The sequence below is a fragment of the Dryobates pubescens genome, chromosome 3 (assembly GCF_014839835.1).
Source record: "Dryobates pubescens isolate bDryPub1 chromosome 3, bDryPub1.pri, whole genome shotgun sequence".
Taxonomy (NCBI): Eukaryota; Metazoa; Chordata; class Aves; order Piciformes; family Picidae; genus Dryobates; species Dryobates pubescens.
In genome coordinates, this window is record NC_071614.1 from 735856 (window position 1) to 763498 (window position 27643).

The 27643-nt window shown below is 52.8% G+C and overlaps 1 protein-coding gene across 1 annotated transcript in view; it reads right to left on the reverse strand.

Annotated features, from left to right (window-relative positions):
* Nucleotides 1-27643, reverse strand: part of PREX2 (phosphatidylinositol-3,4,5-trisphosphate dependent Rac exchange factor 2) — a 91594-nt gene that overhangs the window by 18024 nt on the left and 45927 nt on the right. The window contains exons 15-32 of the mRNA XM_054178955.1: nucleotides 27443-27515; nucleotides 26247-26389; nucleotides 26015-26107; nucleotides 25773-25921; nucleotides 24455-24540; nucleotides 22010-22146; nucleotides 19551-19668; nucleotides 18513-18697; nucleotides 17365-17526; nucleotides 13352-13574; nucleotides 12742-12949; nucleotides 10387-10566; nucleotides 7617-7711; nucleotides 6308-6390; nucleotides 5883-5973; nucleotides 5095-5223; nucleotides 2937-2978; nucleotides 967-1184 (exon numbers count right to left, since the gene is read on the reverse strand). Coding sequence (XP_054034930.1) covers nucleotides 967-1184; nucleotides 2937-2978; nucleotides 5095-5223; nucleotides 5883-5973; nucleotides 6308-6390; nucleotides 7617-7711; nucleotides 10387-10566; nucleotides 12742-12949; nucleotides 13352-13574; nucleotides 17365-17526; nucleotides 18513-18697; nucleotides 19551-19668; nucleotides 22010-22146; nucleotides 24455-24540; nucleotides 25773-25921; nucleotides 26015-26107; nucleotides 26247-26389; nucleotides 27443-27515 — 2415 coding nt within the window. The remainder of the gene's footprint in view (nucleotides 1-966; nucleotides 1185-2936; nucleotides 2979-5094; nucleotides 5224-5882; nucleotides 5974-6307; nucleotides 6391-7616; nucleotides 7712-10386; nucleotides 10567-12741; nucleotides 12950-13351; nucleotides 13575-17364; nucleotides 17527-18512; nucleotides 18698-19550; nucleotides 19669-22009; nucleotides 22147-24454; nucleotides 24541-25772; nucleotides 25922-26014; nucleotides 26108-26246; nucleotides 26390-27442; nucleotides 27516-27643) is intronic.

Sequence of the window (27643 nt, forward strand, 5' to 3'; positions counted from 1 at the left end):
TGTTACTTCTCCTGGCTTTTAATCAAACAATCCTGCACTTAGCCTTTACCTGCAGTACCAGACTGGAGCAGCTCCTCCTGGCACTGGGTCTGGCAGCTCAGTGAACAGAGGGGAAATGGGAACCCAAATTCCTCCTTCAGGAAAAGCTCTGTGTGAAAGTTGCCTCAACTTGAGCATTTCCTTGGCAAGCAGCAGCTGAGGGCTTACCACATCCACTCCCAGCACCAACAGCTACACTGCCCTGGGTGCAAAGAGAGCCTGTGGACAGGCCAACAGCTCTGGGGATGTGCCACACCAGGGGTAGGAACTGATACTTTGGGGCAGGAGGAGGAACCCAATCAGCTGTTTTCAAACAGCTCCAGGGGGTTGACAGAGCAGAGCACACAGACCCCTCCCCAGCTCGCAGGAGCCAGTGCAGTGTGAGAGCAGCTGGAAGGGCTGAAGGAGCACCCTGGGGACTGGGGACTACAAAGCCAGGTCCATTTTAGCTCGTTCCTAAAGCGTGGCTCTGTGCCTAGCCTTGCAAAGAAGGAGCAGGCTGCCAGCCTGGCAGGCTCTGAGGGTCTGCCCTGTGCCAGCAGCAAACCAGACCAGCATGCCTGGACCTTTCAATAACTGGGGTTTGAGGAAAGGGAGAATAAAATTGTCCAAACCAGGTATTGTATTGATCTTGCCCTCGGGGGGGGGGGGGGGGGGGGGGGGGGGGGGGGGGTAGGGGGGTGGGCACAGGGGTGAACTCTCTGTCTCCAGACTCCAACTGCCCTTGGGGAGAACATTTCCCATACCATGAACAAGCTTCTCCCATAGCTGGAATTACCTAAACTGCAAAATCTCCAAGCAGCAGCTAATGAAGTGAGAAGCTGAGCACAAAGGCCACAGGAAACCACATTCACAGCTAAGGCTTTTTCACTGGGTTCAGGGAGCAAGCAGGGGCTGTGGCCAAGGATGCCACAGGAAGAGTCCTACCAGGTTAGGTGAGAGCAGGGACTGGAAGTGGAGGAGAAGCCCAGCGCTGGCTATCTGCTCCAACCACCTTCTGCTGGCCTCCAGGGTCTCCATTTCATACTCTCTGTTGCTGTCAAACATCTGATTTAAGGCCACCATGAGCTGCTCTGAAAAGGCACAGACTGTGGCCACGAGGCTCTGGCAGAAGACCATGTCTCGCCTCAGCTGGATCTCGCTGTCTGTGATGGGCAAGAGCCAGGGAAAAAAGAGGGAGAGGAGAAGCAAAGATGGATCAGGAGATTCATTAACAGCAAAGCAACTGGGCTGGAAACTTCTCCCTTTGTCTACAACGAAGCCATTTCGGTGCAAAGTAAATCCCAGGTTTACAGGCTGGTGTGAGCCCCAGCACTCCACACCCAGAAGTGCCAGGCAAGGATGGCTTCAGTCCCAAAAGGTACAGAAACGTCTTCCAAACCTGGGATTCAAAGCAGACCCTGGAAAAACAATGCACATTGTGGCAGCAGTGCCGTGGGCTTGGAACCTGAGAGTCAGAGCTCTGCTGAGCTGTGCAGAGCAGCTGGGCACAAGCACCAGAGGAAGGTGAGGAGCATGAGAAGCAATTCAGATGCCTGCATCACCACTCTGTGACCCTGGGCCATCACTCAACTCCACAGCAGCCAGCTGGGCTGGGCAGCTGAGGAATGGCCACTGTCAAGCGCAGGCAGGGCAGACAGGAGGGTGGCTCCCAGAACAGCCTCTACCCAAAGACAGTATTTATGACTTCAGAATCCAGAACATGAGCACAGAGCAGAATCACATCTTCAGCATGCAGCAGAGATTTATGGTGCAGAGAAATCCAGGACAGGTCCCCAGGTAGAAGTCCAGGACCCATTAGGTGCCAATTGAAATCAGGACAAGCTAACTACTGATTCGTTCTGGAGGGCACAGCCATTAGACCAGCTAAAGGTCAAAGGAGTGAGAAGGTGTCCTCAGTAAAGCACACAACTGTGGTGATAAATACTCAATCCTTCCTCCCCCTCCTCTTTTCTGAAGGGCTTCAGGATGTTTTTATCCTGCTGAGCTGCTAGGCAAGCATCAATCACAAATGGTGCAGGTAGACTTCACTCTGTCTCAGAGCAAGAGAAGAGTAGGTGACAGAAAGGCCCTTCCAAAGCCTAAAGTCTTTGTCCTCTCTTTTAGATCCTTCTGCCTCTAAGAGGCTCAGCTCCTTTTCCACCTTCCCCATGGAGCTGGCATGGCAGAGGAAGTCAGCACAGATCATTCTGTACTCACAAATGAGTCCTGACTCCAGCAAGAGGCTTTTCCTCAAAGGACTTCTATTTTGTCTGCTTTCCTCCTGAGCTCTCCTTCAGCCTCTTCCTCACCTATTGATAACAGTGACCACTCCTTCCCTATCAGTTTGATTCCATTTCCCAGGCTCTCAGGCACCTTTTCCATAAATGGTCTAATCCTGCTCCTGTGCTGTGACTCACTGCCTTGTGTTTGGGTAATTCAATTTATCCTCTCTCCAGCCCCTCCAGCTGTGCACAATCCAGGACAGCATTTTCAGCTCTACAAACTCCACCCAGCTCCAAGCCCCCTCCAGCTTCTCCATGGGCAGACAGGCCTGGAAATGGATGGGAATGAAAAGAGGAGGAAACCAGGAAAGAGCCCAAAAGAAGACAGAGCAGAAGTGCTGTGCCTGAGCTGAGTGATTCAGCAGCTACTGCAGCTCCCAGGATCCAAAGCCAATGACCACACAAGGTGCTTTACATTCAAAAAAGCCACCAAGGTGCAGTGTTGTTAGAAATGTCCTTGGAACTGCTGTGTCCTTCAGGAATCCTCCCTGTAAACACAGGGGGGAAGTTTTGATTATCAGACTCTCCTATCTGCCACTTTCCTCCTCTCTCTAAACAGCATTCTGGCCAGAAGCAGAGAGCAGCTCAAGCCACCCACATTCACTGCCCCGCTCCCCAGCCCAGCAGCATTACCTGTGTACTCCAGCAGGGCCAGGAGGATTCGTGCCTTCACCTCTGACAGAGAGAAGAAGATACACTGAGGTCATGGTCAGGGACTTCTCCCCCAGCACAAAGCATCTGCAGCTGCTCATTGTGCAACTTATCCACAGAGAGGATGTGTGTTTAACTTTCATTTCTAAACCACTGGAGAGTGGCAGCAGTGTCAGTGCCCTGCAGACATCCAGATGCCTGCTGCCCAACACCAGCATCACCTTGGGGCAGCACTGTCAAAGAGAGAACTTTTGTGTCAGGGAGGCTGAAAATCCTTTGGATTTTGCTGAGCTCTGCCACAAAATTTTGTTGGAGACTTAAAAACAGAATGGGTTGGAAGCAGCCCTGGAGAAAGAGACTCGAAGGTGCTGGCTGCTGAGCAGCTCCCCAGGAGCCAGCAGTGCCTCCTGCAGCCCTCAGGCAGCTGTGTGCTGGGCTGCAGGCAGAGCAGTGTGGGCAGCAGAGGGGATTCTGCCCCTGGGCTCTGCTCAGACCTCACCTCCAATCCTGCCTCCAGCTCTGCTGTCCCCAGCAGAAGAAGGACACAGAGATGCTGGAGAGAGTCCAGAGGAGGCCACAAAGACAATCCAAGGGCTGGAGCAGCTCTGCTGCGAGCACAGGCTGAGGGAGCTGGGGCTGTGCAGAAGACTCTGGGAGGATCTTAGAGCTGCCTTCCAATAGCTGAAAGCATCCTGCAGGAAGGCTGCAGAGGGACTTTTCATGATGGTGTCTGGAGCCAGGCCAAGAGGGAATGTTTGAAGCAGAGGCAGAGCAGGGTTAGACTGGAGCAGAGGAAGAACTCCATGCTGAGGCTGGTGAGACTCTGGCACAGGCTGCCCAGGGAGGCTGTGGCTGCCTTCTTCCTGGGGGTGTTCAAGGCCAAGTTGGATGAAGCCTTGAGCAGCTGAGTCTAGCTGAGAGATGTCCCTGCCCCTGGAAAGGAGGTTGGAGAGAAGATCTCTGAGGTCCCTTCCAACCTGAGCCATCCTAGGATTCAATCCCAAGGGCAAATGACCGCTGCTGGGCTAAGTCTGCTGCCTCTATTTATGGGCAGAGGGTCCATGAGCAGCCAGTCTGTGAATTCTATTTATGGGCAAACAAGTTAGGTGGAGAGAGTCTGCAGGAGGGGCAATGAAGGACACTTAAAGACATATCTCCACTCCTCCAGAGCTCTGAGAGAAAGAGTGATTAATGCTTGGCTGTAATTTGCTTTAGGCTGAAGATAGACCTGCAGGAAAAGGATCCCAAAATACTCATTCATTTTTCACTCAGTGACAGCCACAATTAAGCTAAAAAAAGGTATTCTCAGAATTGGGAGAGTCAACCTGTGGTGACTGACTCCCAAAATAGGAGACATTTCCCTGCTGGTGCTGCTGATTTTCTGCCCCAGAGCCTGAAAACATGACTGCATCTGCAAGGAGAAATACCAAGAGCCAGGGAGGAGCAGTTTGTTTGGTTTGGCCAGTTGGCTTTTGGAGCTTTATCTTAACAAAACTTATCACAAAGTTCTCCTCCAGTGACCTGAAATGTAGCAGCTCCCTTCTGGGCCAGGCTGGCCAGCAGCCAGCACGCAGCAGAGCTGACCAGACACAAATCATCCGAAGCTGGAGCCGACACCAGCGTTTGTTCCCACGGCAGCCCCCACGGCCAGCAGCTCTGCTCAGAACCTTTTGCCTGTGATTTCTGTTTATCAGACAGCACAGGAAATAAAGCAGAAGCCACAGGCAAGATCTGCTGGAGAGGAAATCCCAGCGGCTTCCTTCGGGAGCCAGTGCAGAGAGCAGAGCCCCCTGCTCCCGGTGCCACTTGGCGGTGAGGAGGAGCAGGCACAGGTGAGGGTTAGTGGTGGGAGGGAGGTGAAGGACATCAGCTGTGATGGAGAGAGCGAAAAGCAGTGGGAGAGGACTGGCTTTGGGGCACGTTTTAGTGGGATTCCAGACCAATGACAGGTAAGAGCAGGAGAGAGGACAAAAGCTGCCTGCAAAGTCCTCATCCTCCCATTTCAGGTGGCACCAAGAGGCAGATTGGACGTCCAGAAGAGCCCTGTGCTGGTGCACAGCAGCCCCCTGCAGCAGCTGTGCCCTTCCCCAGGCTCTCTCAGGGCTAGGAGGTGTTTATTTCTGGCCATGACCTTACTGACCTTCAACAAATTTCCTGATGCTCTGGGCCAGGCTGCGGACACTGCTGGGGAGGTTCCAGGGGTCCTGCTTGATCTGAAGCCGCAGCCTCTTCGGACAGTTCAGCTTTGGTTCCATTTCCTGCTGGAACTCTGAGCAAGGACAAAGGGAATGCTCTTCTGCTTAACCCCCCGAGAAAGCAACAGGCAGACCTTCTCTCTTCCTAAATGCTGTCACACCTGAGTGCTGAGGGGGTGCTGAGACCATGGCCCAGGCTGCCCAGGGCGGTGGGAGATGTCCCATCCCTGGAACCATTCCAGGTCAGGTTGATTGGGGCTCTGAGCAGCCTGCTCTGGTTGGGGATGTCCCTGCTGGCTGCAGGGGGCTTGGACCAGATGGGCTTTGAAGGTCCCTTCCCACTCAAGCCATTCTGAGCCTGTGACTCAAGGAGCAAGCTCTAGTCAAAGCCAGGGTGCCAGCTCTGACACCTGTGCTCCCTGCTCAGTCTAAGGCAGGAGTGAGCAGCATCTCCCAGCAGGACTCTTTCTGTAGCAGCTGCCTCTCTCCATGGAGTGAGAGAGATCCTGGAACTTTCAGAGGCAAAATTAATTCAACCAGGAAATGTAAACACAATTTCTTTGCTACTGACTTTGTTTTCAGCTGAGACCTACCCAGCAAGAATCTCAGCCCTCAGTTACTGCAGAGCAGGTCAGGATTAAGCCAGACCAGTTCTCTAGCTCAAGGACTGCAAAGTCCATATCCATGCACCCATCCAGCTGCCTGCTGATTCTCCCAGAGACTTAAATGTTACCTTGGAGGCCTCGACCTGGTGTGAAATACTTGGTCTGCTCAAAAGCCCTCATCACAGCTGGTCCCTTGAGGAGGTTGGCAATGGAATCGACCTGTTGGGATCAAGGGTCTGTGAGGAGATTTGACAGCACCAGTGAGCAATTCTCTAAGCAATAAGGACTCCAGAAGAGCAGCTCTGGATTGTTCCTTACCTAATGGCTCTAAGGGAGCAAGCCAGGGAATGCCAGACTAAACCTAAGGGCTTGTTGTCAACTGTTTACAGCAAGCTGAAGGAGAGCGAGTCAATACCTACCGGCCCAGGAAACACATACATGCCGGCCCAGTAAACAGTGGGAAGCAAAGCAAAGAGAGAAAGAAGTGTTTGCTAAACACAGCTCAGCTCAGACACAGACAGCAGCCTCAAAGCCAAGGAAAACCATCCCATACTTGACCGAAGAGGTGCTCCAGGCAGCTGTGGAGCTTGTCCTGCTTGTCGTGGGAGATGCGAACGCTGATGGGGAGCTCGTCGCCTGCAAGACATTGCGCAGCAGGAGCTGCTCAGAGGCTGCAGCGCATCTGCACTGCACACAGCCTGCTGCTCAGGCCCTCAGGGGGCATCCACAGGGACACTGCCAGCCCGAGCAGGCTGCCCAGGGTCCCACCAGGGCTGGCCTTGAATGTCTGCAGGGGTGGGGCCTCCGCAGGCTCCCTGGGCAGCCTGTTGCATGTCTCACCACCCTCACTGGGCAGAGCTCCCTCCTGCTGGCCAGCCTAAGTCTGCCCCGCTCCAGTTTAAAAGATGGCCAAGTCTCCCTGGTGGCTCACATTCAACTCCCATCCCCCCAGTCTTTCCTTCCCTAAATCATTCCCAAAGGATGAAGTCCCAGCTTCAAGTAAACATTTCTTCTGAGTAGTCCCTGTGCCTGACCTGCTGCTCCAGGCAGCTCCCTGCCATCCACCCCTAGCAGCAGCTGCATGTATTTAAGTTCACATTGCCATGGCATAAACAAGAGCATGCTTCTGTGTCATCACACCCTTCAGCAAGCACAGCCACATCCTGCTGTCCTGGTGCTGACACAGCCTGGGACAGCACCCCACACTCACCTAAAATGCTCCTGACCCTCTGCAACCCGAGGCACTGCCAAGGCCAGGGCAGGAGGTGACAGAGCTCTGTCTAACCCAGCCTGCCCACATGGGTGCTGGAGTCTTGGCTCTGCCACAGCAGCATCCCAGCCAGGCAGGAGCAGAATTGTGCAATCCCAGACTGGTCTGGGTGGGAAGGGACCTCTCAAGTCATCCAGCCCAACCCCCTGCAGCCAGCAGGGACATCTGCAGCTAGAGCAGGCTGCTCAGAGCCCCAAACAACCTGACCTGCAGTGGTGCCAGGGATGGAGCAGCTCACACCTGTCCAGGCAGCCTGGGCCAGGCTCTCACCAGTTCTTCCACAAGTGTCTCCCTTCTCTCCAGTCTGAATCTCCCTCTTTCAGTTTCAAACCATCACCCCTTGTCCTGTCACAGCAGGCCCTGCTCAAGAGTCTGTCCCCAGCTTTCTGATCAGCCCCTAGAGCACTGAAAGGCCACCAGAAGGTCTCCTGCAGCCTTCTCTTCTCCAGGCTAGACAACCCCAGTGACACTTCTAGCACCAAGGAGGATGCCATTCTTCAGACAAACCCAACCCAACTGCCAGGCAATGAAAAGAACAGACCTGGCTACAAGGAGCAGCTGGCAGAGTCCCAGCTGAGCCTGCTGACCGTACCTGAATCCATCTCATCACTGTGGAAGTAGGAGCTGCACTGGCTGCTGCAGACACTGGTGAAGGAGGCAATGGAGTTCCTGTTGCTGTTGCAGTCACTGAGAGAGAGCCACAAAACAAATGCAGGAATGAAGCCATGTCCTTTACCACAGGCTCTGCAGCAGAAATCCTCTCCCTGCTCCCCCAAGAATGTACCCAGGAGCTGCTCTGCACAGCACTTCAACACCACCACAGAGCCCTCTGCTCAGCCTCTCATCCCATCTGCAGTCCTGGCAGCACTCAGGGGACCAGATTCCCAAACCAGATGATGCAGCTGCCTCCCCTCACCCTGCATGTGAGCAGGTACCCTCAGGATGGCAGCCCACATCTCGCTCACAGGAGTTGCAGGGTCTCAAACCATGGCCCCAAAGCTTCTGCCAAGCTGTCCCACGTCCCACTTCTGCACTCCCAGCCCAGAGCTGGTGCAGCCCCCCCCAGCACACTGGCTTATGACTGGAGTCCATGGCAGGGTTAGGAGAGACCTGATCCATTTGAGCAGCACCAGAACTCAAATTACAAACTGTTTTTCCCTGCCAGGCAGAAGAGAGCTGATGATCCTCTCCCCTGGAGCTGCTCACGTTGGTAGAGACATGCAGGCATTTACATCTGAGACTTCACTGAAGACTTCAGTGCACACAGAATGTCACCCACGCTGGGCTAGCAAGGAGATGTGAGGATGAAACTGTGGAGTTTCCCTTCTGCTTTCCCCCCACCCCAAAACTACCTGGCTCTGTAGAGAACACAGATGGAGAGCAGCCCTGCTGCTGCAGCACCAGCAGAGCCAGACACAGCCTCCTGTGCTGCAGACCCTAGGAAGGTAAAGCTTGAAGTCATTTAGCCACGTGGAGGTTGGTTCCCCTGATGCAGGACATGCTTGAGTAATAATTACCCAGCAGAAGCAGCCTAAAGACCCCAAGAGGACAGGAGGCAATGTGGAAGTGCACCTGAAGGCCACCTGCATTCGGTGACCTGGGGCTTGGCTGCTGAACTGGCTGCACCCTCTGCCCCCCCCCAGCTCTGGGTCACATGCAGTGCTGCAGCCCCACGCCAGCCCAGCTGCTCCCTGCTGCCTTCTGGATGTTCCTGAGCACAGAGGTGATCTGTGCCTGCTTCTGGCACCCTGACTGACATGTCCTGGCCAAGGGATGTGTTTTGGACCTGCAGCCAACCAGGTAAGTGGCTGGGGACAACTTGTAATGAAGCAATATGATCTAATTACAGTCACATCCATTAAGCAGATGAAAAGACAGCAGCAGCATGTTCCTAGCAGAGGGTGAGCAGTCCCTGAGAGCAGGGAGGGTTTCTGGCTGGGTATTAAGAAATGTTTGCTAACCAACTCTCTTCACTTACTGAAGTCTCCAAAGGGGAGCTGAAGGTTATTTAAAACTGGATTGTGCAGAGCATGAGAAAATAAAGCCCAGGGAAAGGAGAAAGAGAGCAGAGGTATCAGCCACAGCACTCTGCAGCTTGGGGGCTGTGTTGCTGGACTCCAGCAACCACACAACAGGAACATTGCAGGGCTGAGGCCAGCCCAGCCGGGGGGCATGAGGGGGTCTGGAGATTGTAAGCACTGCCTAATGTAGTGACTGAGGCAAAGAAACCAAACCACCCCAACCTCACCCCAACCACTGTTTTAACCTCACAGGGTTTGTCACCATTCAGCACGTGGAACCCTGGACTGCATCGCTCCTGAACAGCCGGAAGGGGCTGGGAATGCCTGGAGTCAGGACCAGGCTGGTTGGACTCAATGGCTTTGGGAGGCTTTTCCAACCCTAAGGGTTCTGTGGTTCTTGCTTGCACCAGGGCCACTCCCTTCTCCACACACAAATCCTCTGCCAGCTGGGGACCTGCACAGAGGGAGCAGCTCCTGCACAGCCAGTTGGACACTTCATGGACATGCAGCAAGCCCTGAGGGAGCTGCAGCTGGCTGAGCACTTAGTGTGCTGAGCATGGTTGGAAAAGCTCAGGTTCCTCTGTGCAGGTGAGCTCTGCCTCCACTCCTGTCTCAGTGTCTCTCTGCACTTCTGCTCTGAGCAAGGGCTCCTGTCTGCCCTGCTGCAGTAATCAAATCTCAGCTTATGAAAGAGAGCTCAGCAAGCCAGGGCTCTGCTCAGAGAGCGATGACCCCACGGAGCTGCTGCTGCCTGGGCTCAGTAACGAACGCTGCTAACGAGCAGATAATGAAGCCTTATTGCACTCGCAGCTAACATTTCATTTAGGTTTTATATCTGGTAGTTAACCAACTCTCTCTGAGCAACAGAAGATCATCTTTATAAGCCCTCTGCTCGCCCTCATTACTTCTTCCCTTTCCAAACTCCTTGCATCTTCCCTCTCAGCGAGCATGAGGCATTATGGCTTCTAGAGGGGAGCTGGTGCTGCCACACAGAGTGGGGGAAGGTGAGGAAGGTGTGGAGAGAAACAGGGGTTTGCCTTTGGCTCAGCCAGCATGGGGGCTCCAGCTGCTGGCTTTCCATGGCAGGTGTTGGAGGAAAACAAGAACAGAAATCCTTCTGGCTTTGTTAAGAGAGGTAATCCCAAGGAGATCTGTGCAGCCCTGGCTCTGACAGCCTTGTAAAGGACCTGGTAACTCATGGAGGAGTTGGGTTTACACATCCTGTACCACATCTTGAGGCAAGTGGGAAATGTCAGGGTCCTTATATCATTGCCACCTGACAGCCTCCAAAGCCCCAGGCTCGATTCAGCTGCCCGATCAAAGCTCTGTTAGCAAAGCTACCTGTACGAGTCCCTGTTGCTGATGGTGTCATGGCCAGAGTCCTCCTGCTCCTCCCCTGTCACGCTGAAGCAGACTTTCTTCCCATTCCTCTCCCCCTTCTCGTTGTCACTGTCTGCTGGCACCACGGGCTCAGGCGTCTTCCGATCCGACTGCGGGGAGTAGGTGATGGAAGAGAGGAGGCTGCGGGGGGCGACAGCAGCAAGAGACATTCATGGCTTGCAGGAGTGAGCTGACAACGGGGCCACATTCCTCCTCAGCTGCCCCCAGCTGCTGCTCCATAGCATGAGAAGGAGATAGCTTGATCCAGTCCATGTGCAGGTGAGGAAGGGAAGGAAGGGACACATCCTGCTGCTCAGAAGGGTGACTGAACCCCTAACGAGCATTGCTAAGCTCTCAGTCCTGTATGGAGGCAATGACTCCAGCTGGGGAAGGAACACAGCAGGCAGCTGGACACTGGAGGTCAAATCTGATGCCAACACAATTGTTTTAAAATCATGAAAGAAAACAAGACACCAAGAAAAGGAACCCCCAGAGGCAGCACTGCTGCACCCCACACACCAGCCACGCCAGCCTGCCCCGCCGAGCAGAATGCCTCTCCTCAGGCTTTTGAGGAGCCTCACACATCTGTGCACTTCCTGACATCCCCAGTGCCTAAGCCACCAGCACCACTGATGATTAATGTCCAGGCTCCTGTGCCAAGCACAGAAGCGAGACCAAGCCAAGAAGCCAGGAGAGTGCAGGTTGCAACGTCCAGAAGCACAGATCCTGGGGGCTAGAGAGCGGCAGGCTTGGGGTTAAGATTAACTGCTGCTGAGATGCTCCAGCTTGCTGCCAGGATCAGGACAGCTCTAAAGGGCAGCTGCTCTCCAGTTCCTATTGCTCAAACACTCCCTTACAATAGAGCTTTCAATCCAGTATCTGGATGTGCAAGGCAGCTTTTCTCCTGCCACAAATACCTGCTGCCTGCCTGCCTGCAGAAGACACCAAAGGAAGCTTTTCTGTCCTGTGAAGTCCTTCAGGAGCAGGGCTTACTGCAGGAGCTGCCAGAATGGTCAGCTGGAAAACTTCCTACCACAAGCATGGTGGGACTGCAACACATCACAGACCTTCTCGGTACACAGCTCCTCCTTCTGAAGGGAAGCCCTGGGAGATGCATCTCAGATGTGAAGCAGGGTGCTGCCCTGACTGGAAGTGAAGGAGACTCTCAGAGTTCCTTCCTTTGCTCTCACCACACATACTCTGATTTGAAGTGGGTCAGGGCTCCACCTCCCTTCTGGAGGGGCTCTGCCAGTTGAAGTAATTCATTATTAATCCTAATCAAGGTAACTTTCTTCAGCTGCAGCTATCACTTTCTCTGCTCCTTTGACGAGGAGGCTCTAAGCAAACAGCCTGAGCCGAGCTGCTGCTGGCAGTTTCCAGCCTCCCCTGTGCTCCCATTACCAGCAAAGCAAATATGGGCTTTGGGCACATCTCTTCTGGTAACTTCTGGTGGATTTTGTTGTTGCAAGAAAATAATCAAGAGTAAGAAACAAGCCTAATGAACTGCAATTGCAGCTCCTGGAAATATCTCCCCCTGAGTAGTTATTTGTCAAGACACAGACAGACTATTATATCCTCCTCTTTTATGTGAGTGTTTAGTCACTGCTGCCAAGAGCTCAGCAGAAGACTGATGAAGGTAGCTGAAGCTTTTCCTGAGGGAGCTTTTTGCTGTCTCTCAGCAGGCAGGCTCTTTTTGCAAGGAGAATGGCTTTGCTGAACTACTCTGAAGGAAAGCTGGAACTCTGGACAACAGAGCTCCAGAGCTGGTGGGTCCTGAGGTCACCCAAGTGCTCTCAGAAACCCAGTTCAGGGAGTCTAAACCACACAACCCAAACCTGGCTGCAAACCCAACTCAACAATCCTGCTTTAGACCTCTTCAAAAGGGTTTTATGTTGTCTTTTTCCCCCTTGAACACAGCACCTGCACGTTAGCTTTGCTGTGAAGATGAGTCTGCCCCAGACCAATCCAGCCTGAAGAGTTCAGTACAGCTGTCTTCATACCTCTGCCCTTTGTTTGCATTCCCAGAGTATTTTCAGCTGACCTGGGGGTCTCCTGTTTCTCTCACCTCAAACCAATCAGCATTGCCACATGAGAGGGAAAAGCTACGAACTGAAGTGGGGTTATAAAGACCACAACAGGGATGCTGTGAGAAAGAACCAACTGCAGCATCACCTACACTTCAACTCTCTTTTGATCTTCAATCTTTGTGATACTCTCTGAAGCCAGCACTGATCCCACACCACACAAACAGGCTGCCCAGGCTCATCCATCTTCAATGGCAAACTGAAGCCAGCCCAGATGGTGCCATTTACTTACTCATCTATCTGACAGACACAGGATTCCACCTCCTTCAGTGCAGCCTGCAGTTTGAACAGCAGCTTCTGATACACATCTTGTGTTTCCAGATCCTCTTCTTTCAGGAGGTATCTCAGCCCATGGCCTTCTTGCTGCCCAAGAGACTGGCCTGAAGGAGCAGCCATGGTAGTGATGGTGTGCTGGATATACACCATGGGATTCAGCTTACCTGGGAGACACCCAGAGAAGTGATGTCAGTACCTTTACTCTTCCACACACTTCTAGAAGTTAGTTTGATACTACAGTGCAGGCTGCCCAGGGAGGATCAGGCTGCCAGGGAGGCTGTGGATGCCTCCTGCCTGGAGGTATTCAAGGCCAGGTGGGAGGTGTCCCTGCTGATGGGAGCCAGATGACCTTTAAGGTCCCTTCCCACCCAACCCATTCTGGGATTTCATGATTCATGTCATTATTTCATTTGCTATTTAAGATGTGAAATTCTGATTAGACTTATAATGGTTAAAAATAAACCCAAGCACCAGAAAGAGAGGCATTTCACACAGGCTGCTCCTTGTTTTGGGGCACAGACCTAACCCAGTTGCCTTTTGAGCTATTCCCACTTCAGCTGGCTTACCTTGATCTGAGTTTTTAGTTTCCTTCTCATGGGAGGAATGTTTTCTGCTGTCTAGCTGCACACCAAAGGCACTACCCAGGGAAGTGGAGGTCTTAGGGTAGGACACCTCCATCACATTGATGTGGCAGTTGGTGGGACAGAAATCGCTGCTGTGGAGAGGGGAAATCTTCGACTTGGCCTGTTTGAAGGTGGGCCAAGCTCTGTTTTTCAGTACTCTTGAAAACTAGAAGTGAGAAGGAAAACAACACTTTGATTAGCAGCTGCTGAAGTGTCAGTGCTTGGCTGACAAGCTCCTGTCAGTGTTTAAACTGAAATATTCAAAGGTCTCCTTGACTTCAGAGCTTCCACCTTCCTCCACAAAGGAAAGAAAACCCCTTCTGCATTCACAGAGGTTTCCAAGTCCATCTCTCTCCCATGCTTGTCTATACTTTATGCCTGAAGCTGTAATAAATCCAGGCTTGGAAGCTATTAATTGTGGATTTCAGATTCAGGAAGGATGAATCCCTCCCTAGTGGAGTCCTGGGAGAGCTGTTGCAGCAGGTGGAAGGAGGTGATCCTGCCTCTCTCCTCAGCACTAGCTGAGGCCAGACCTGAAGCTCTGTTGGAGTCTCTTCTAACCTCAACCATTCAGTGATTTTAAGTGATCCTGTGAAGCTGATGGATTCAGAGCATAAGAGTTGCAAGCACCACACCTGACAGCCTTTGCTGGTCCTCCACCTCTGCTCCCCCCCATAGAGCAGCTCTGCAAATGATGACTGTGGATCCCCCCCTCCTTGTCCAATTCTCCTACAGTGCTCAGCCACATCTCCCTCACTCCAGCACCTGGAATTCTGTGCACAGCTGACCAGGCTCAGAGTTATTTGTTTGCTAGGATGAAATGATGTCAGCCCAGCACAGCTGAGACTGAGCTTGGAGCCCATGAGAATGCATCTCCTTCAGAACCACAGGTCAGGAGACCCAGCTCTGCTGCTGCAAAAGAGACTTGTCACTCACAAGCAGGACTTTTGCCAAGCTTTCCAAACTGTTGTTAGGGGAGATTTCTGTCTGGAAGAGATGCAATCAGTTCCAAGGCCCTGGTATTTGAATCACAGCATCTCTCCAGTCAAAACATCGCCCAGCCCCACCTCAGCCAGGCAGCGCGGCTCACGCACCGCAGGATTTTCAGAGCTAACTTGCAGAGCTCCTTCCCCAGTAAATGTCAGCACCAATCCAATCAGTCAGGCTGTGACAAACACTTCAGCTGAACCAAGTTATGCCTCTGGAGTCAAAACAGCTCTTTTTGTGCTGGGATCCGAGTTCTGTTTATTTGGCTGTCACACGACTCCAGCCTGACGAACCTTTGGCTGATTCGTTACATTAAATCTTTACATCAGAACCAGATCTGGAAGGCTGCAAGAAATCCAATTATGGACTTGTCCACAGGCTGAAGAATGCACAAATAGTTAAGAGGGGCAGTGAGGACAATGTTCCTGCGAGCAGGACATATTTCACATCTCAATCTCCCACACATCCTGCTCCAGAGAGACCAAATGCCTGGCTGAGATTTAATCAGGTCATAAGTCAGGCCCAAAATTCTTTTCATATATGTGTTGAGAAACATCTGGGACTGATGGTGCTGGGCTGGAGGGCTGTTATGAGCAAAATGTTCTGGTGATGATAATAATAATAGCAACTGCAGAAATCTACAGGCTTCCTATTTATAGGCCTGGAAGTTGTGCAGCGCAGCCAGGAGCCAAGCCGGGCCCAGGCGCTCGGCAAAGCCTCCTGTAGCTATGGTTACCTGCACCTTGCCAAGAAAACGACACAGCTCTGCCCAAAGCCACTGCCTGGCTAATTGGCATTAAAAGCTGTGACTGTGAAACCAGTGATTTTTCAGCAGATGAGCTTGGGAGTGCAGTTTGTATCAGCAAGATCTGCTCCCAGACAGCAGAGCACTGCAACCACCTCCCCGAGGCTCTTCCTCCGCTCCCTGCACGCCGTGCTCGGGTGTTTCGGCTGCAGGAGAGGTGTAACCCACCCAGGTGTTACTCAAACTCAACAGCTCACTGGATGTTATTCATGTTAATACATTATTCATGTTAGAAAGTGAGGAATTTGGGGTTCAAGATGAGCTATTTTGATATTGAATCCATCTGAACAGATGGAGGTTTCCAATCCAGGCAGGCAAGAGAGAAGGGATGTTTGGTAATGCAGCACCAGAATCCTCTTGACTCTGCACTCAGCTCCCCAGTTTATTCCATCTCCTGCCAGACAGCACCCTGAGAAGTCTTTGGAAAGCCACTTCTTGGCCTTCATCCTGCAGAAGCTGCAGGTTTTCCTTGAAGGCTTCCCTCCTTGTCCTTTGGAAAACCAGAGTTGAGCTGCTCCTTCTCAACCTCCAGACCTGTGTGAAACTTTTGAATAGAATTGAATAGAATAGAATTAACCAGGTTGGAAGAGACCTTCGAGATCATCATGTCCAACCTATCATCCAACACTACCCAATCAACTAAACCATGGCACCAAGCATCCTGTCAAGCCTCGCCCTGAACACCCCCAGCGTCGGTGACCCCACCACCTCCTCAGGCAGCCCATTCCAGTGGGCAATCACTCTCTGTGTAAAACTTCCTCCTAACCTCCAGTCTAAACCTCCCCTGATGCAGCCTGAGACTGTGTCCTCTTGTTCTGGTACTGGTTGCCTGGGAGAAGAGACCAACCTCTGCCTCACTACAACCTCCCTTCAGGTAGTTGTAGAGAGCAATAAGGTCACCCCTGAGTCTCCTCTTCTCCAGGCTAAGCAACCCCAGCTCCCTCAGCCTCTCCTCACAGGGCTGTGTTCCAAGCCCCTCACCAACTTTGTTGCCCTTCTCTGGACACCTTCCAGCAAGTCAACCTCCTTCCTAAACTGAGGGGCCCAGAACTGGACACAGGACTCGAGGTGCAGCCTAACCAGTGCAGTGTACAGGGGCAGAATGACCTCCTCTTCCTCTTTTCAGTTTCTTGCATATTACCTCCCAGAACAAACCAGTTTGTGAACGCCACAGCTTAGATGCCCTACAGGATCAGGCAAGGCAGTTTGGCTCTGGTTCCAAACCAGTTCCAAGCTCCTAAGAATTAGTTTGGATGGGAGAGAAACCAAGAAGCCAGGATGAGAAAATCAGTTTGCTTTAACCAACTGGCAAGTGGTTGATTCCCACTCCCTGAGAGCAAGCAGAGGTCTCACTGCAAGTCATGACCTCATTCCCATCTCATTAATTCACATCTTGAGTGCATGGAAGTCAGCACCCTCTCCTTGTTTCCATGCTATAATGTTTTAAGCCAAGTCAGCCTAACCCTTTACAGAGCTGTGGCCATTAACAGTCAGGCCAGAAAGCAAACTCCTGCAACCTGGAGAGCAGAGCAGCTGAATCAAAGGGTAACCATTTGCTATTTAAAACTGAGATGCATTAGAAGGACAAACAACTCTGCTGTTGTTGCTTCACTGCTGGTGAACATCTGCAGGCTCCCCAGAGCACTGGTGTGAGGCATTTGGAAGGATGCTAGGCCCAGTGTGGGAAGCATGCAGGATTGTGTCTGCAACTGCACACAGAAGGGGCTGAAAAGGGGACAATAAAGGGCAGCCTGAAAACAATTGGTGCCATTGCTCACTGCAGGCACTCACAGCTCAGAGCAGCTGAGGTGCCAGCCAGCTCTGCCCCTGCAACAGCCACTGGGCAAGGGGCAATGGATATCAACTCCAGCACAGGAGGTTCTACCTCAACGTGAGGAGGAACTTCTTCACTGGGAGGGTCCCAGAGCACTGGAAGAGGCTGCCCAGAGGGGTTGTGGAGTCTCCTTCTCTGGAGCCTTCCCAGCCCTGTCTGGATGTGTTCCTGTGTGACCTGTGCTGGACTCTACGGTCCTGCTCTGGCAGGGGGGTTGGACTTGATGATCTCCAGAGGTCCCTTCCAAGCCCTGCCATCCTGTGATCCTTGGGCTGTGCCACTTCCCCTGGCCTTCCCCCAGAGGCAGGTCTGAGGAGCTGCTGGCCATACCTTTTTGTAGCTGGAGATCCTGCGGTGGATGTGCTCAATCTTCTCACTGCTGATGACACTGAACTTGCTCTGCAGCTCAGTGGGGATCACCTCATGCAGGCAATTCAGACTGGTGCAGCTCTGCACAAAGCATTCATCACTTTTTGCCAGGGCTTCCAGAATCTAGACAATAAAAGCAGGAGCAGGAGGTGGTAAGATGGCCAAGCTGACCCCTCACTCATCAGCCCTTATCACTGGAGCTGTAGAGCCTGGCAGCCAGCTGCCTTCTACCATTACAGACCCTGCAGCCTAACAACAGCTGATGGAACTTGGGAAGCCAAGAGGCATCCTTAAATCTATCCTCTGCATAATTTATACCCATAATAAGTACTTCTATTTGCCTTCTCATGGCACTGATAATGGATTCACTACTAATATCCTACTAATGTAGCCACCACAGCTCCTCTGCAATGCATTGGCTGCTGCAAAGCTGATGAATTAATTCATTGCTGGTAGCAAAACTTTGCTCTGGCAGAGTAAGTGATGCTAACAGCCTGAGAAGGCACACAAGAGAAGGGAGTGCTGGCCTCTTGAGTGTGCTGCAGAAGTAAACAGGAACTGGGAACCAGAAGAAGCTGTACAGCCCCAAGCCTGACAGTTTGCTGCAGTGGGAACAGCACCAGAAAGGGTAGAAAACCCAACAAAACCAGGCATAGAATCCTAGAATGGCTCAGGCTGGAAGGGACCTTGGAGATCACCTACTCTAATGCCCCTGCCATGGGCAGGGACACCTCTCAATCTGACTTGGTTGCCCAAAGCCTCATCTAGGCTGCCCTTGAACACCTCCAGGGAGGGGGCATGCACAGCCTCCCTGGGCAGCCTGTTCCAGTGTCTCCCCACCCTCACTGGCAAGAGCTTCTTCCTCATTTCCAGTCTAAACCTGCCCTCTCCTAGCTCAAAGCCGTTGCCCCTCATCCTCTCACACTCCCAGCCCTTGTCAAAAGTCCCTCCCCAGCTTTCCTGTAGCCCCTTCAGGTACTGGAAGGCTGCTCTGAGGTCTCCTTGGAACCTTCTCTTCTCCAGGCTCAAGAGCCCCAGCTCTCCCAGCCTGTCCTGCTGCTCCATTGCTGCTGATCAGAGAGTTACTAGACAGGAAAATGGCTTCACACCTTTGCAGTCAAGCTGAAGAACCCCTTTGGTTCAATCATCTTCTCCAGTACGTGGCACTTGATGCCAGCTGTGCTGTCATACTCATAGACCACCCCATACTCCAGGTGAACGTTGTCCACAGTCAGGCTCACGTGGTCTTTCTTCCCATCAATTATTGCCATGGTGTTAAACTTGTCAATTACCTCTGGAATGAAGAGAATCAGAGCAGAGAGTATCAGGATCACCATCAGTGTACATCAATAACAGGATCGGGATCGTCAGACTAAACAGAGCTCAGGTGAGGAGGGTTGGCCATTAAGCAAACTCAGCAGGACACAGGTCTGGAAAGAGGAATGCTGTGATCATTCCATGTGCAAACATTCAGCCCCACCCCCAGCTGAATGGTTGGAAACCCAGACCCCCCAGCAGGGGTATGGGTGCTCAAGCAGTGGCTTGGTGCAGCGGCATGGGCAGGCACAGCAGCCTCCCTTTGCAGGCAGCGGGGGGGACTCACTCAATTTCCTTTACAATCCAGAGACAAAGAGCAACAGAAAAAGGAAAACCGAGAAGTAAACAAACTAGAAGAAAGTGACCATGGGAAGTGTCAGCACTGAAAGGCAACCACAGCAGCAGCATCTGCCCAGAGAACACAGCTGCAGCTCACATGGGAACTGTCTCTAACCACCAGGATGCACAGGGATGCAGATTATTAACTGCCCTGAAGACCGCCTGAAGGAGAGCTGACTTGGCAGAGCTCCTCCAGCAGCGACTTTCTGAGCCTTCAGTGGCTGCCAGTGGTGACACAACTCAGGTAATGCCTAGGATTCTGTGTCCTGGGACTCAGAAATGATCAGCCTTCCCCTAAAGTGTGCAGGGAAGCTTTTTTCCTCTGATGGGAAATAGAACCAGAGAGCAGCATGCTGGATGCACACCTTTGGAAGCAAATCCTGGTGTAAAAAGCATCTCATGCTCTGCTGGCAGCTTCCCCTCTGGAAACAAAACCCTGCCTCTGTTTTCCCTGCTCCTGCACCAACAAAAGCACAGCAGGCAGCACAAACCTTCCACTTTGCAGTCAAAGGCATCTCCTCCATCGTCTCCAGAGGGCTTGCTGGAGGCTTTCTGAAGATCTTCCTGCGCACTCTCAATGCTGTTGTAAACCCACTGGATAGAATCTTGCTGAAAGACAGCAGCAAAGGCAGCTAGGAGCAGCTTTGTGAGAGCCTCTGAGAGCAGCTTCCTGCACTGCACCCCACCACTGAATACTGCTTTAATTCCCTGGTTGTTATTAGCTTCCCTGGAAAGAGTCTGGCCCCAGCCTCTTGCCCTCCACACTTTAGCTCTTGCTGAACATTGATCAGATGCCCTCTGGGGCTGCTCTTCTCCAGGCTCAACAGCCCCAGGGCTTTGCTCCTCAGAGGGTTCCCTCGTTGTTTGAGCTTCATCTAGCCTCCTGGAAGCAGTAACTGCTTCAGCTGGAAGCCTCTGTTTCCAAAGGCAGAAGCTGGGTTGCAGTATGGTTTGCTCTCCAAAAGCACTGGAGAGGCACAAACCTGTCACACCAGGATTAGTGCCCCTGCAAGGGAATTGCCATCCCCAGTAAAAGCTGCTTTCAGTGTTATTTATCCAGGCAATGCAGAGGGAACACAAACATTGCCCAGCAGAGACTCTGCAATGAGCTTCACACATCAGGCAAGCAGGAAAAGTCCTCCCCCTGAGAAGTGGAACTCCCAGGAAAAGATTCCCCTCTCAACTGCACATCTGCCAGCCCCAGGAGCCTGCAACGTTGGGATCATTGGAAGGCAAACTAATGAACTCTGCTCACAAACCAGGAGAAACCCACAGCCACCCTCCCAGCAATGAGCCCCCAGGTTCCTGAACAGGAAATGAAACTGGAGCTGTCTGCACTCCAGGGGGGCTGCTGCCCTCGCTTCAGCCCATACAGCTCTGCCCTCACACTGCAGAGCACTACAGCCTCAATTAAGTTCTGCTTGTCAGCCTGGGGGATTCCAGGGATCCCTGAGCTGCTGAATTACGACCAGCTCCTGAAGGACTGAAATAAATACTGTGTGTAGGAAAACCAGCTCAGGACTCCCCCACACTACACAAGTGGATTAGCAAACAGAGCAGCGCTGCTTGTCAGGGCACTTCTGCCAGCCAGCACGAACCAGCCCTCTCTGGAGGCCCCTGAGCACCACAGGAGCGCCACACTTACACACAGAGAATCTCAATCATTTCTGGGAGACCTTCCAGACCAAGCCCAACCATTAACCCTGCTCTGCCAAGTCCACCACTAAACCATTGCCCCAAGCACCACATCCACACAGCTCTGAAACACCTCCAGGGATGGGGACTCCACCAGCAGCTCCCTGGGCAGCCTGTTCCAACACATCTGCCATAAAGAATTCAACTTCTCTCTGATTTGAGGCAGTTGCTGGTGCACAGAGCCCCACTGCTCACTGGAGTGCATCCTCCTCTAAAGAATAGGTGAGCCTGACCTTGACATGGAATTGAACCACCTCAGCTCTGTGCTAAACACCAACATCTGGCCACACATCTCCAGAGGGACTGTCTGCATGACACAGCTGCAGCTAACTCTTACTTATCATTCTTGTCTCCTATCTGTGCAGTAGGTGTGGGAGAAGGAGTTCACTCTTCATTCTAATTGCATTCTTCTTCTCAATTAATGTGCACTGGTGCAGCTTGAGGAGTTTAATTAATACTGGCTCACAGCTTATGGAAAAATTGCAGGGAGTTGGAAAAATTACACTAGAGAAGGCAGCTGCTTCGGGGCTGCTTCCTCCTGTTTGTGTCTTGCAAGCCTGAGATTTTCTCCTGTGCTAATGTGAGGAAGGGAACAAAACCTGCAGGTGAAGAAGGAACAAAACCTGCAGGTGAAGAAGGAACAAAACCTGCAGGTGAAGAAGGAACAAAACCTGCAGGTGAAGAAGGAACAAAACCTGCAGGTGAAGAAGGAACAAAACCTGCAGGCTTACATCAAAACAAAAAGGCAATGCTGAGTCCTTGGCTGCATGCTTGCTCCAGGGCTGGAATGCAAAGAGAGGACAGAGGCTGTGGCGGATGCTGCAGGTGCACTCTGCTCTCTAGGTGCTGAGGTGTTACAGGCTCTGGGAGAAGCTTTGTGCATTGCACTCCGCTGCTGCTCGGCAGGCAGTGAGCTGCATGAACCCCTCTGCACCCCGAGGGGAGCACAGCTCCCAGGGCTTTCAGCTCCCAACTGCACAAACACCTGCAGGATCCCTTTCAAAACACCATGTGAAAACAAAACCAGCCACAGGCTGGGATTCCCTGCAAAGCAGAAGCTAACCCTGAGCACCAGCAACACCTCCAGCAGCCCCCACTGCTCAGCTGCCTTCCCCTCCCTTGGGCTCACCACTCCTGCCCCTCAGCCCACCTGAGCACAGGGGAGACGTGGGCAGGGATACACACACCAGGCTGCTCACGGTGGCCAAAGCCAAAGGCTTCAGCAGAGGTGTGCCAGGGCAGGAGGGCAGAGTACCTGCATGGGGCGCCGGTACTTCCTGCAGGCAGTGACGTGGGCGATGACGCTGGCGTGGGTCTCTTTGCTGACGTTGATGCCATTCACTTTGATTATGCACTGCCCGGGGTGGAGACCTGCTGCAGCTGCCACTGTTCCTGTTAAAAAAATCCCCAGAGTTCACAGATCTCTTCCCCTGAGCATGTCCCTTGCAGCTCACACCCCCAAAGCCTCATTCGTTTAAGCAGGCTCTGCTCTCTCCGATGCTTACACCCTGGCCCTGGCCACGGGGCGCTCCTGCAGCTGTTCCCCGGGAGATGGTCCATAAGAGGAGACCAGACCAGGCCACTGACAGAGCCACAGAGCTGCTGAGGTTGGAAGAGACCTTTGCGATCATCAGCAGCTCACCCAGAGCTCGCAGTCCCACCTGGGCTGCTAAGCCACTGCACCCTGTCCATCAGCACCACAGCCACAGGTCCTTTAGACCCCTCCAGGGATGCAGACTCCAGCACCCCCCCGAGCAGCCTGTGCCAGTGCCTGAGAGCCCTTGCTGGGAAGACATTTTTCCTAATCTCCAACCTGAACCTCCCCTGCACAACCTGAGGCTCTTTCCCCCTTGTCCTGCCACTTGCTGCAGTGAGAAGAGACCAGCCCCCACCCGGCTCTCCAAAGGATGTTTTGTCACACAAATGTGGATTGGGAATCTGAAAATGGGGAGAGTCTGTCTCAAAGAAAAGGACAACAAGAGCTTGAAACTCACCACTTACACCTAAGGCCACTTTTACACACCCCAAGCTGATGAGTTTCTTGACTACTTCAGATGCCTCTCAGAATAAAAGCTTCCTGACAACTCCTCATGAAGCATCGGAGCACACCAGAGGTCCTTGTTAAGTAGTAAGTGAAGTATCCAAACCCAGAGGCACTTCCAGGGCTCTTGTTCTTATTTCAATCCTTTCACCAACTCAGTTAGTGCAGTGCCTCAGCTTTCAGCAAAGAACTCAGAGCTAATCATGAAGGGGATCTCAGATTCAGTGATGGTGGGGAGGGAAGCAAACCCCCAAACACTCTCTTTGAGCAACATGAAATATATGGCTCAGTGATTTACTTTCACAGTGGGACAGCCACCTTGGGAAAAAGGTAAGGAACACTCCTGGATTCTCCTCTCCTTGGGTACCACCAGCTCAGCTGACAGCTGCATTTTAAATCTAATATCAAAAGCAGTCTGTGGCAATGGCACCAACCACTGCAATCCCACCCCCCCAAACAAAGAGGATTTAAAACTAGACATAGAAAGAGGCCTTATTAAGGCTCATGAAGCCCAGCTCCTCAAATACCCAAGCTCCCAATTCAGCAAAGTATTTAAGCATATGCTTCAGACCTGCCAGCTTTAGCAACCCCACAAGCCAGCAGCTCCATCGTGCTGTGGCTGGCTGGCTGAAGTGTGTGCCTAATGAGAAAGGAAAGGCAGCAGAGCTGAGATCCAGGTGCAGAAATAATTATCACATCAGCCCAACTGCCTGCTCTTCAGGACAGACTTTCCCTTGGAAATCTCATTTCTGGCACCACAGCCTAGGAGAAAACAAGTCCTCGAGCTCTGCTCAAATCTGGCTGCAGCACATCAGGGCACTTGAAATGCCTCAAAGGGAGGGGGGAGGAACAAGGACCCAGTTGCCCCACAGCAGCTGAAAACACTGTCCTGGTTGGCTCCTCCTTGGCAACAGCATCGAAGAGCTTTTCAGCTTTGTTTATTGCCAGTGCACCAGTCAAGAATCAGACTGCTCTGGGTGGGAAGGGGCCTTCCAAGGCACCCAGTGCAAGCCCCCTGCAGCCAGCAGGGACATCTGCAACTGCAGCAGCTTGCTCAGAGCCCCAGAGAACCTGACCTGACCTCTGGGAAACTGGGAGCAGGGTCTCCCCAGCACTGTGGTACAAAACTTCTCTCCAGTCCAAATCTCTTCACCCCTTGTCCTGTCACAGCAGGCCCTGCTAAGGAGATACTGAGTTGAGGATGGCAGCATGTGTCAGCCACAGCACCAACTGGCCAAAACAGTGTGGGAACATCTGCAACCACTGAGAGCAGTTCAGCAGCACCACTGAGTTGGAATAAGTGCATTTGGTGTGAGCAGCTTCCAAAGCACTGCAGCCCCAGGTGGCTCCCCCCCAAATCAACACTGACTGGCTCCCAGCACCCACCCACTGGAGACCACCATTTGATCCATCAGCTGTCCCTGAGGCTGTAAGCAGCACACAGCTGAACTTCCCTTTCCTACATTCATGTAAAGGCAATTCTAAGCCCAGGAAAATCTGTCCCAAGTGTACCAAGTCCCACAGAACGGCTCTGTTGACTGCTCTCTGTTCCCTTGGCGGGGATCTGAGCTGAATCACTGAACCTAATGTTGATTTCTCTCAGCCACATGACTTAGATGGCAAATATTCACCAGCACCCCAGCAGCTCTCCTGGCTTACCTCTCCCAACAGCATGAACCACGGACGGGCCAAAGCCCCGGATCTGGAATCCAAGGCCATCTGCAGAGTCAGGAATCTTCACTGTCCTGATACAAGCAAAGGTTCCATCAGCAAAGCAAAAGGCAGCACTTGGTTATTCAAGACAGAAGTGGGCAGCAATAAGTCAGTCAGAAGGGTGCCAAACTGCACAGCTGCAGTCAGTTCACAGTCTGAGGTTCAGCAGCATTCCTGCTCCTGCACTGCACCACTGACAGCAGACACGGGAGCAAGCCGAGGCACCAGAAGAAGAGGAAGGCAAGAGGCAGGGAAATCCCAGCTGCTGACCACCAAAGTGGCACTGGGGTGAGCTCTCCGGCACAGCCAGCTCTGGGAAGGCTGCAAGTGCCTCAGCCAAGAGGTCACAGCCTGGGGAGCTAAGAGACACCTTCTGTGCTTGCTGCAAGACTGTCAGCTACTGCCCTGGGGGCACTTTGCTGCTGGTCTTGTTTGCTTGGGTTGTTGGGGGGGTTTTGAGTACCAGCCCAGATAGCATCTTTGGGCCACATTTCTTTGCTCTCTTTCGCTCTTGGGTGCCACAGCATTTCTCAGGACACCTTTAGTTATTAACAGGAGAGACACATCTCCAGTCCATCACTGAACCAGAGCCATTTCCAAGGCTCTCTGCTTCCTGTGTGCTACCAGAGGACAGCTCCTTCTTACCTGCAAACTGGATCAAAATTACTCCTGGGCCCTGCTTCTTACCCTCTTCATGCTTTGGCATCTCTAAACCAGTGCCACCTGCACTTTGTTGGCAGCCCTCTGCTCATTCACATGCTCACTGAAGTCCTTCAGCTTCACTTGGTATTTCTTTCAGGTAACAGAAACTGCATCCCAGAGAAAATGCTCCAGTCTGTGCCCAGAGCTGCTTCTGTCAGGCACAGCTGGGAGCTCCTCACTGGCTCAGCACACAGCGAGGGTCCCACCAGAGCACAGCATCCAGCTTCTGCCCCAGGAGCAGCTCACCCCCAGGAGAACTTGCTTAATAAACACAGGGAGGGAGGAGTGAACAAAAGTGGCCCTGCAGTGAGGGGGAGCTTCCCTCCTGCCTGCAGCTCCTGCAGGTGCTGCAAGTGGCAGAGCTGCTGGTCTGCAGCACTTGGGGTTTGCTTTTGCTGACTGCCAAGTGCCACGAAGCTAAACCAAAGCAGCTCAAGCCGCTTGACTTCAAGCCAGCTGAGCTGCCGGGGCGGAAGGAGCTGCCAGCGGTGCCGGTGAAGCTCCCCTGCTCCTGCCCGCTGCAGCCGGGCTGTGGCTTGCAGCAGTGCTGCTGAGGACTCACTCTCTCGGCTTGGTGCTGACGAGGACGCGGAGGGGCTGCCTGCTGCTCAGCAGGGCTCTCAGGAAGCAATCCACCTCCCCGAAGGGCCGCAGGAACACCAGGTCGCCGTTGATGGCGAAGATCTTCCTCCCAACCTCCAAGCCTGCCATCTGCAAAACAGCACCGGCCCTGGCTCTGCTGGCCTCCTACAGCCACTGGCACCGAGTGCTCCTCTGCCAGATAGAGCAGGGAAGGGGATTTACCTCAGCGCTGGATCCTTTCTCCACCACTTTAATGATGGGCACTTTGTTTTTATCTTCCAGACCAAAGCCATAGGTGCCTTCATTACATTTGATCTGGAAGAGACAGTGGTTGCAGACTGCTCAGAGAAGAGCTGCAGCACTGCCCCACCGGCTAGCAGCTCTCAGTGCTCGTGCCCTGGTGCTCAACCCTTTTTTCCCACCCAAAGCACACAACCACCACTGCTTCACTCACCAGTAAGGACTTGGCTATGACATTCTCCACCACCTTCAGATCGTGTTTCATCAGCCTGTGCTTCATGTTGGACCCTTCCATCTCCTCGTCCGCGTAGAAGCGGAACAGCAGAGGCTCGTCCTTAAACTCGCTTTTCTCCAGCACTGTGGGACACAAACCACTCAGCCTCAGCCTCTCTCTTGCCAGTAGTGTGTCTTCTGGGAGCCACAAACCACTGCACCCACGGCAGCCTCAGTGTGTCACTCCTGCTTCCCACCACAACCAACCATCACAGGCAAGTGTCACTGAGATCACTTTCAGTTACAGCATCTGGATTCCACCAAGCTGAGCCTGAAAAGGTTTCCAGGGAAGATGCCAAACAGGAGAGTTTCTCCTAAAAAGGACTTCACAACCTGGTTTGGAGAAGTTCTGCTGGGCTCCCAGCTGCTGGGGATGCTTCCCAGCAAGCCATGGACCTCTCCAGGAGGTGAGGCATGCCAGGGTCACTGTTAGGAATGGGCTAGGTGAGGATGTGGAAGCAACTAGACAGCAAAGGGATGCAGTTTGCATGGCCAAGGGCAAAGAATGGACAGTGCCAGGGAGGAACGATTCTCCCTCCTTCTCTACAGAAGGTGCTGAGGAAATCCTCTCTCCCTCTTCCAGTGCAGGGAGTGACCTGCTGCTTCCACCCTTCCCCTGAAATCTGCCCTCTGAAGGGGTTCAACATGCCCTTGTTCACCTCCTTTCTGGCACTGCACACATCTCTGCCCTTCCTTCTTCCTTTGCTGCTGTCAGGAGGATTCTCTCCTTTTCCTCCCTGCCACTTGCTGCCTTTCTCACCACTCACTTCTGAAAGCCATGCTCCTTCAGCCTCTCTTCACCACTCCAAAACCTCCTTTCTGCCCCACAGATTGCCTCAGCTTTATCCTCTCACCTCTGCAAACCTGCTTTACCTGCCTCATGTCTTCCCAAGGGGCCAATGAAGCTGCTCCCCTCCAATGCCTGTGAGGGTCAGCTCCCCAGGACATGCCACAAAGCTGAACCAATTTGCAGAGGATGCAGTTGGGTTCCCTCCCTTCTCGCAGACTCCAGCCTGGGGCTCCTCAGCAGCACAAGGAAACAACTCCCTGAGAGTCATTCCCATGAGAGCTTTGCCAGCTCCCACATTTCCTCCCAGCCATGCAGAGAGCATTAAGCAGCAGAAAGGACTTACTCACCGTGGTGCATGAAGCCATTATCACAGAGAGCCACCCCAAATATCATTGCTTCCTCCCTCGTCCGGCAATCCCCCTGGGTAAAAACAGAGCAGATTTGGTTAATGTCCCCTGCAGAGCAGCAGAATGGATTCTGTGCACAGTGGTGCAACCTCTCAGGGCTGGCAATGGATGGAGATTATATTTACCAAGGCCACTTTTATA